General features: G+C 33.8%; 2 protein-coding genes across 4 annotated transcripts in view; both read right to left on the reverse strand.

Moving 5' to 3' along the window:
* Window positions 1-988: 988 nt before the first annotated feature.
* LOC109216651 (probable membrane-associated kinase regulator 4) lies at window positions 989-2,201 on the reverse strand. The gene has a single exon (XM_019380825.1). It carries the CDS (start codon window positions 2,144-2,146, stop codon window positions 1,193-1,195), a length of 954 nt encoding a protein of 317 aa, XP_019236370.1. The 5' UTR covers window positions 2,147-2,201; the 3' UTR covers window positions 989-1,192.
* A 1,897-nt stretch (window positions 2,202-4,098) lies between these two features.
* LOC109216652 (sporulation-specific protein 15-like) overlaps window positions 4,099-10,014 on the reverse strand; it is a 19,026-nt gene continuing 13,110 nt past the window's right edge. For 2 of the 3 annotated variants that reach the window (XM_019380826.1, XM_019380829.1), the window contains 7 exons: window positions 6,423-6,530; window positions 6,154-6,284; window positions 5,919-5,985; window positions 5,770-5,837; window positions 5,596-5,692; window positions 5,066-5,136; window positions 4,099-4,973 (listed from right to left, as the gene is read on the reverse strand). In XM_019380826.1, coding sequence (XP_019236371.1) covers window positions 4,478-4,973; window positions 5,066-5,136; window positions 5,596-5,692; window positions 5,770-5,837; window positions 5,919-5,985; window positions 6,154-6,284; window positions 6,423-6,530 — 1,038 coding nt within the window. In that variant the 3' untranslated portion in view covers window positions 4,099-4,477. The remainder of the gene's footprint in view (window positions 4,974-5,065; window positions 5,137-5,595; window positions 5,693-5,769; window positions 5,838-5,918; window positions 5,986-6,153; window positions 6,285-6,422; window positions 6,531-10,014) is intronic. The other variant, XM_019380828.1, reaches the window with a different exon arrangement.

Genomic DNA, 10,014 nt, shown 5'->3' on the forward strand with positions numbered 1-10,014 from the left:
CCACTTTTTCACCTCCTGCCCTCGATCTATGGGTTTTGTCTCTGTATTTTTGTTCTGCTCACCCCTTGGTTCCTTAGCTTCCTCATCCTGTGTTATCAGAGCTTCCTTGTCTAGGATAGCTAGTTTTTCCCCTTTCGTTACTGTTCCATTGGTTTCCCCTTCAGATCCCTTTTCAAATTCCTTCACTCCTTGTTCCGCCAAGTTGCAAATCTGAATCTCCTTCATCTCTGAGCTAATTACTGGTACAATTTCCACATCTCCTTGTTCAGTTGCTACTGGTTGCTCCATTTTCTGCATGTCCTCTCCATCCTTCGATTTAGTAGTAACTAAGTTTCTAATGGTTGAGATTGGTGTCTTTGGTTGCTTTCGTGGTCTTCCTCTTCCCCTTCCTCGCCCTCTAGCCATGGCAGCCACACTCGGCGCACGTTTAGCTAACGTGAGCTGAGAGCATGGTGAAGACAAAGCTTTCCTAGGTGAGGTTGAGGTTTAATGTTGTTGATGGGCGAGTGTTCGAAACTCTATACTAGCAGAAGTCCTTTTTAACCAGCTAGTAAACTATTTTCTTTTTTCTTATATTCAAGCTACTTTCTTTCTTTCTTTTTTTCTTAAAAGAAAAATGTTTCCCTCAATTAGGTATTTTTTAGTTCTTTCAAGTATACTTTCTTAACACAATGCTACTTTTTTTTTTATATATATTTCGCTGACTTTTGTTTTACCTTTTTTATTTTATTTTATTATTATACCTAGTTCTTTATAGCAAAGAAAGAGAAAATTTGCTTAAATAAAAAAAAGATTTCAAAGTCCGACCGCTTCTAAAGACGAATAGTTACTCTAAAACGTCAAAACCGACCAACTCTGTTTTCTTGCCAATTGTTCTCATTACAGATTCACCACGTTCATAATATTAATATGAGTTGTCTCCTTTACCTTTTTTATTGTTGTGTTCAAATAGTTGTACTTGTACTATGTGATTGGCAGTAACTTTATGTCAAAAAGAAAAAAACTAAGCACCCATGAATTCAACAGTCTGTGACATAACAATACCGTGAGAGGAGTTAGCGACAAAGAGAGATGAAGGGAAGAAGAGAAACTATTTCTATTATTCTGAAAAAATGTATTGAACAAATAGCAGGACAGCTGGCTAACCAAGTCAGACAATAACAGTTACATTTCAATCCCAACTTTTCATTGGTTATGTTCCCCGTTGAGAATTTTTACAGTAAGCAATTGCAGCCTGAATTGGGTTCTCATCTTCAACTTCTGAATAATACACATTTCTTCTCCTCATTAACAAATTATGCACATCTTGATTATTCCCATTTGAATTGTTTGAGGAGCCACAAGAAGAAGAAGATTTAGATGTCAAGAATCTTTTAATAGCTCCTGAAAATGATGACTTTCTTTGATTTAATGCACCTTTATGTTGAATAATTTTCCCAAATATTTCATTCTTGGCTACTATATTATTAATCAAACACTTGAGATAACCTTTTGAAGACTTAATTTTTGAATCAAATGAGAGGTTCTTGATAAGCCTAAGCTTTCTTGAACTCCACTTTGATTTTCTTGAAATAATTTCATCATCTGTTGAGTAGCCAAAGAAGTAATCTTTTGGATTATTGAGTTCACAACTAACATTACAAGATTGGAAAAATGGGGTGTTAAAAGATTGTTCAAGATCATCAAAACTTTTGCTAATATGAAGAGATTTTTTTTTGCTTGAATTGTGAAGGACATTGCTTACACGAGCTGAGGGTCTTTCGAAAACAGCCTCTCTACCTGCATAAGGTAGGGGTAAGGTCTGCGTATTCGCTACCCTCCCCAAATTCCACTTGTGGGAATATATTGGGTATGTTGTTATTGTTGAATTGTGAAGGATATTCTCAAGCATTTGTAAACGAAAAGGGAGGTGAAGTGGGAGGATTTTTCCATTGTAAAAGAGTTCATCAGCTGTAGATATTGATGTATTAGTGTCTTTACTATCAATAAAGTTACTAGACAACATTTGGAATTCAAATTCTGATGATCTTGGTGCTTGTGGTGGAGAGTTTGTTTTGAAATGGAATAAAGAAATGGTGGAATTTGATGAGTTAATTACCTCCAATTCTATGTAGTCTTCTTCTGCATTATTTTGTGTATCTTCCATTGTACACTCTCACTCTCACTCTCACTATGTGTGTGTGTGAGTTAGAAAGTGTATTGAGTTTTAAGAGGCAAATGAAGGAAAAAGGGGTCATTTTAAAGATGAGCAAGATTACATGGGTTAGAATTCACTCGTAGTATAAAAAGTATTTTTATGTTGTTAGTGTAAAGAGTCGCCCGGTGCATTAAGCTCCTGCTATGCCCCAGGGAAGGGCCGAACTACAAAGGTCTACTGTACGTAGCGTTACCCTGCATTTTTGCAAGAGGCCGTTTCCATAGCTTGAACTCATGATCTCCTTGTCACGTGGCAACAACTTTGTCACGTGGCAACAACTTTACCAGTTACGTCAAAACTCCTCTTCTACGTTGTCAGTGTATATAAGTTCAATTCAAAAAAATGGGACAAAAACAATAATATATTCAAGAATTTTCGATAAATGTAATTATTCTTCTCAAGATATAAAAGGGTCTTGTTCCTTAGTCATATAAATGTGTATGCTTTTGTTAATCTACATACATCAACAATGTAAATGATTTTAACGCGATCACATTATATTTACCTGTTGTATCAGATAATCTGTCATATTCAAGATTACAAACTTCACTTTTTATGAAAGGTTAGTTAAAAATATTTTTCACGCTAAACATTAAGTAAATGTTATTTTAACAAATATAAAAAAGATCCATGTCGAAATTAAGATCGAAAATTAGAAAATTTAAACCTCGTATCCGAATCTTTGGTTCTTTTAGATGGGGATATACTAATATCGCATAACAATTCTACTGGTTTTGTTCAAGGCTCATTTTGAACACTGTTAGTGGCATGATAAGAGCATGGAGTAATTTACTTTCTGGACCTGCGTATAAAAAATCTCTTTAAAAACATTTAGAACATATTAATACACCATCAAAATATTACTAGACCCCCACCCAACGCATTGCTTTTTTCCTACAGGGAATTAAGTCTAGCCTCCATTTTGTCGGAGACAATGACATAATTTGCTCATCTGTAGAGTTAAATTCCTAGTTGAAACTTAACTAACTCTTTAAAGATATCGTCAATACGTTATTTAAGCGTGGTAGAGGTATAGGTGCAGATTGAACTTCTTGATGATTCTGTAACAACTGTTACTAAGTCATTTAACCAAATTTGAGAGTTAGGTTGTTTCAAATATTACTGCTATGGCCTAGTGTACCGTGTACGTGTCCGATGTACCACAACAAACACAGTATTTAGCTTTAATAAAGGGCCACACACTAACAGGAAAAATAATTGTGTTTCCTACTTTTAATGGATTCTGGTGGCTGTTTAAATTCTATTTATGGTTTTTTTTTTTCTTTGGGGAAAAGCTCACATCAGTTACCACTTCTCCAACTGCATTGTCTCCTCAGTCCTCACCTAGCTAAACAGCTCCTCACCTATGCATATAGAACGACCATAAAAACAAATGATTTCACTTATTATTTGAAAGAAGAAAATGACCCTAAAAATGTCTCCTTTGTTTTATTTACAGATCTTCTATATTATTTTTAATTGATTTCAAGTGAAAAGGATAATATAACTAAATACTTTTGCAATTAACTCTAAGGAGAAACTTTAAGACACACACAGAGAGGACCCACCTTTCATGGTGGAGGAAGGGGGGCGCCCCGCTGATCTGAGGCGCTATGTTAAGCTTATAAACAGTTATTGAACAGAAAATAGCACTAGTATTTTCTAGGGCGAAAGTTATATTTTCAATTTTGTCTAAAGAAAAAATTCTCCCTAATTTTATAGACATTTTTCTTCCCCGATTTTAAGATCCCACCATTGACCAGTCTTAAAAATACAAAACCAACTAACGACAAAGCAATCGCATACCACACTCGTGGTAAGAGGTTCAACAGACGGATGCCTGCTACTTCATCTGGGAGAAGAAAAAAAAACAATCGATATGCGGTCATTAGAAGTAAGAATAGCCATAAAAAGATTATCTCAAACATAATTCATCACCGGATATTGCATCCAAAATTTCTTTGTATTTTGGCATTACAAGTGGACTTGGCCAAGCATACCTGATCTTCACAAAGACTCATGTATGTTGCATTATGAAGATACATTACACTGTTATAATCCTAACAAAGCTTCTACATGGTTCTGATATGATGCATTTCTTTCACAACTTCGCAAATTTACACAAAATAATAAATACATGGAACTACATCCAAAGATACAACTTACAAAGAAAAGTCTGCTCAGGTTAGGAGGTTCGGTCTGGAAGTTTCTTATCCCGGTGTACATACATGACTGTCCATTCATTATTCAACATGGATTGAAGATTTCTGAGTTTTGTGTTTAGGTGTTTCTATCTTTCCGGGGATTGCCCGAGTCCCCAGTATTTAACTCTTTTTCCAGCTCATCAAATTCCCAGCCACCAATCTCTTCTGCAGAGTAATCCTGGTTAATGTTTTCAGATTCAGATTCCAATTTTGCCAACTCTGCTTCAGACACCTGCTCTGGTTTAGTAGCAGCTGCTTTCTTTTCCTCCTTTTCCCCAGCTGCAGGGGCTTCTGTTGCCTCCCTTGCAGGAATTGATACACTTTCATCTAGCATTTTATAGGATGGGGCATCAGATACCTGCTCCGGTTTGGTAGAAGTTGCAGTTGCAGGGGCTTCTGTTGCCTTCTTTGCAGTATGTGTACTTTCATCAGGAATTTTGTGGGATAAAGCGTCCTCTTGGGTAGGGACCTCCGGGACCTCCATTTCCAGTTCTGGCCTCTCAATAGATTCAAATTCTTCTCGTAACTTTTCAATGTTCTCAAACAGCTCTTTAATCTTTGGCTCATCTTTCCTGAATGAAAAGGGAACAAGTAGCTCACTTGATAGAGTTTGGCAACCAACAAAAGCTACATGAAACAGTAAAAGTATCAAGCACAAGCAAACCTGGATATTTTCCCTTGTTGAGCATAGAACTGCTCCATCATGTTGTCGACTACACTAAAGGTGGTAATAATCTGCATTAAGATGAGACATATACCTCAGGAATCTGGATTGATATTGTAAGGCAGATGAAAGAAACTAAAAGGGGAGAGCAAACCAAACAAATGGCCTCTGCACTGGTTTTTAGAAAGTTCAACACTTGGATATGGAAACTTAGAAGCTTAAAGGGTTATGTGGGAATGGGAATGATGAAGAAGATTTCCAACTCATAAAACAAGCTTCAAGTGTCAGAGAGACAAGGATTGTGCCATGTTGGCTACTCCAATAAGTGCGAAGTGCACAAACATACAATAGCAAATAGAAAATAAATTATAGCTGCTCCTGACTAGGCAATTAAAGCACTTGCTAACCAAGGCGCAAGTTGGAATATAAAGCTTGCAAATCACCAATGACCTCCAATAGATTTAGTCTTGGACAGAAAGAGTGGAGGCAGCTCGAATTCATCAGATTGGTTTTGTGTAGTCAATTTTTACCTTGGCTTCATGGTCCAGGTACTCCAACTCCAGACTTTTCCTAGGGCTCAATGCTTTTGATTCACTAGAAGCCAGACCAGATTCTTCTGCTGAGCTGCTATGTGGAGAAAAAAAAAGCATTAAGAGTGTGACCACGAAAATGTACGGGCTTATGAATGCAAAGAAAGAACTTACCCTTCAACTAAACTCTCCAAGTTCTCCACGTATTTTCTAATACGATCAATAGAAGGCCTCAACTCTTTCTGTGCAAGCAACACATAATAGATCCAAGAGTTATCCCAAGAGCATATATAGACAAAGCGACTATGATCATTTTTCAATACCTCATAAGCAGAGAGAAGTTGCAAGACCAAGTTCACAAAATAATCTTCATGCCTTTCCAATTCAACACTACAAGAATGCAAGGCAGCAAAACAATTACAAAATAAAGCATGCTCCAAGAATATTCATTGACGATAATGTTTAACAAACCATAATATTAGGTGTAGTACTTTTAAGAGTTTTCTTTTTCTTTCAGAAGTTCGGAAGAAAGATCATGTGGTAAATCCTGTAACATACTTGGCCTCCTTCTCTTTGTTCTCTGTAAAGGAGGACTGAAGAGCCCAAGCGTCCTCCAAAAATTTGATCCATGAACTAAGAACATCTGCTTCCACTCTACATGAGCCAATAGACTTTGATAGGTCGTCTTCCTACAAGGATATAGAGAACTCATGATCAAATGTAAAAGAGAACAATTGGAGATCCATATCGGTGGATACAGATTAAGAACTGGAGGTAGAGGCTAAGCAAAAGAAGAATTGGTTGTAAAAAGAAAATAAAAGACATACTCTGGTTTTTAAATGAGCAACAATCTCATCATTAGCATCATAGAATTGGTCCCTCTCCTCTCGGACATTCTGAAGGCGCGCACTAGCTGCTGCCAAGGAGATATTGACCTAAAGCAAAACCCAGTTTAGCCAGGACTGTGACATGGGAAATTAGCACAATTTGAAATAACTAAAGCAATGTCAAACTCTTTTCAATTAGTGAAAACTGACCAGCAATACCTTTTATATTATCTCAACTTAAGAGGTATCACAAATATAATGGAAAACATTGCATGGAGGCACAAGTGGTGCAAGTCAATAATCATATAAGTGGTTAGATATTAAAGTTGATTGAAGAATGCATCACTATTTAACCTCAAAAACTATGTATTGCATTTATCCACAGCAGTCACATTGGTGTTTCGGCTATGTTCCACCAAAACCTACATACAGTGAGCATCTACCACCACTGTTTTCACAGTCAACTTTTGTCTAAATATCAAATCCTTTACGTACAGTAACCTCAATGTCTTTGTGAACGGTATGTTACTCTTCCTAAACTAACCAAAGCCTACTATGTCGAAACACTTAAGATGATAGGAGCGGAAAGCTGAAAATTTTCAATGTCACCATTATATTCCTTGTTACAACTTATAAGAGAGATAGAGAGGGATGATGACAAGGAACATGACAATAAAAACAGAGTTTCACCCTAAAATAGCATCCTATTATAGAAGTTCCTTAATAAAATCAAGGAGTTTGAATCAAAATCAGCTTGGTATTGAAGATTTGCAGTGAACCACAATGGATATAGTAAAGTTAAAAAAGGAAGGAACCTTGTATAGTTAACATTTTCTGAATTCCAAAAGCCAAAAGGTTAGAAGCTTTCCTTCACATGATATTTTTCTCATCGAGACCTTGTCGTACTGCCCCATATCATCAAGACAAATCGATCCACACATAATTGCAGGAATTTTTTTTTCTTTGACTAGCTCAATCTCATAGCATTAAAAGAATTACTTCTGTGTTAGGGAGAGCACAAAGTATCACATTGACTGAAATTAATAGATGAGCACACTTGTCTTCAAGGCTTTAAATTTGTTAGAGAACTGTTAAAAGTGTTACTATTTCATCCAACATATTAAGTCCGTCCATCTCTGGCCTACATTAAACTAAATTAAATGTAGTGTCTATATTCTCCTTTAAAATACAAGTATAAAACTTAATACAGTTCATATGACGAAAAGAGATTGTCAAAGGTAGAGCATACGTTGAGATAACTCATCTTAAATCCAAAATGTATGTTACTGTATGGAGGAGGGCGGATTCTTTCTATTTTTATAGGTAAATAATTATAATCTATATTATATTAAAAGCACGAAGGCCCTTAGCGAAATGTCGTTCGTCTTTTTTACCCTTTAAAACTAGATTTTACACTAGACAAAATAGTCATTTAACTATTTTTCTAATTTTTAGGAATGGTCATTTAATTAGTTTCCTAATATTTAAGACTTCAAAATCAATTAAATTTTGTGTATCAAAATCCTTCCTTATTTAATTTTTCAAGTGTAAAAGAACAACTAATAAACAAAGTTTGTAAATTTAGTTATCAAATCATTCGAGAACTTTCAACTCCTTTCATGCTTAGGAGTATTCTTTGTTCGGTTTTAAAATTTTAGGTTTCAAAGAGTAAGGCACAAAACTATTCACTCTTTTTTCATGTTGAAATTTATCAACTCTATTACTATATAAAAAGGGTTGTAAATTATTTTTTTTCAATTGCAATCGATAATATTTCGTGAATTATTTTAAATTTTATTTATTAAATATTTCTTGGAGCTTAATATTTGAAACTTTAAAAGCAATTATGATGTAACCTTATATAAATTCTTTTCTTATTTGATCTTGAACATTCTTTAAAAACTAGGAAATTATCGTTTTCACATATGGTATTGTAGGTTTAGAAGTTCTTAGTTTGTATTATGAAATTATAACCGATTAGTATTCATAGTTGTTATTATTCATATTATTCATAGGTATTTTTTAATTCAATTGAACCAAGTCTCCTATTTTACGTTCAACTCCTATTTCACGTGCTACAAACCCTGAGAAAATATTGCTTCCTTTTAGTAATTTGAAGTCAGTTATGAACACGACACTTTGAATTTTATGTATAGAATTTTGATCATTTAATATAAATAAAAATTGAATTATTTCCTTTTATTCTTTTTTTAAGAAATATATTTGTCATTAAATATTATCTCCGCATTTTAATTGCAAATAAAATTCTACTAGGGTTGGAAAAATGCATATCTCTATAAAGAATTTCAGCGATGGACGGAAAAAAGAAAAAGAACCTTAAGACCGTGCTCAATAGTTTTTTTTTTTAGATTGTGTTCTTTTTGAATTACACAATCTGTTATAATTTACATAGATTATGGTTGCACACAGTTAATGGATTCTTCCATAGATTTGGTCGATTCATGGCACAACAATTCATTTTATAAATTATATTACTTTGTTCTTCTGAAGGCAAAGAAAGGTTGGAGCTTTCTGGTTTTAGTCTTTAGAGGTCTATTAGCAAACATATCCTTATTTGTACATATTTATTGATTTGTATACATCAATATGTAATGCATAAGGCCAATTAGTGTAAGTTGATTGTCAAAAATTTCTTCAAAATATTTACCACATATTATTCCTCTATTAACAATAATCTTAACATAACTTTATGTATAAAGAGAGCTAGCACTACCAAGAATAATATTAATTTTAGTATGTCCCTAATAGAGAAGATTAATTTTAATTTCCTTCACTCTCTTTTCTCTCATATTGTAGAGACGCATGCCAGCAATTTTGCTGAAAGAAATACTAGAATATGGTCTCTCATGTTTTTTTACAAATCTTCAAGGTATCACTATATATTGTTTTTTTAATCGTATAAGTGAAGATATTACTATACATTGTTTTTTTAATCGTATAAGTGAAACTTGAAAGAATTGTCTTAGCCTTTTAATCAGATTGATAATATTTTTCCTTTCATTTCAGTTGAATATTTTAGGTGCATAATATAATTTTTTAACTCATAAAAAACAGATTACACAATATCTAAAGTTAGCAAGTTACTATATTCTTTATTAATATCGATAAATCATTATTTTTAACGAAAATAGGGATACAACTTTCATCATAGCGACAATCTTAAAGGTAAGCCTCTATAAAATTTCTTCGAGTTGACGTTTGTCATGGCAAGTGAATTTATTTCTTTAACTGCTATTGAGATTCTAAAGTTTTGCATAATATGACATGAATTCGGCTTTCAGACTTTTAATCGCTATGCAAAACTAATTTACTTTATATAATGCCAGTTATGATGAGAAACTTCTAGGCCAAAACTGTTAACGGTAAGAATCAAGCATGCAATTTCATAAATGAGATTTTTATGTAATTACCATATTACAATTATTGTATAACTAATTTAACTAAATACGTCATTTTGAGGATATTGAATTCATTTACCGTGTCAATGTAATAACATTTATTTGCATCATTTAAACAAATATTACAATTATTTTAACGTTAATGTTTACTTTACCATAATTTATATATATAT

The sequence above is a fragment of the Nicotiana attenuata genome, unplaced genomic scaffold, assembly GCF_001879085.1.
Source record: "Nicotiana attenuata strain UT unplaced genomic scaffold, NIATTr2, whole genome shotgun sequence".
NCBI classification, from domain to species: Eukaryota; Viridiplantae; Streptophyta; class Magnoliopsida; order Solanales; family Solanaceae; genus Nicotiana; species Nicotiana attenuata.

Coding starts and splice junctions, on each gene's coding strand:
- LOC109216651 (XM_019380825.1), bottom strand. CDS start 2,146: ATGGAAGATACACAAAATAATGCAGAAGAAGACTACATAGAATTGGAG.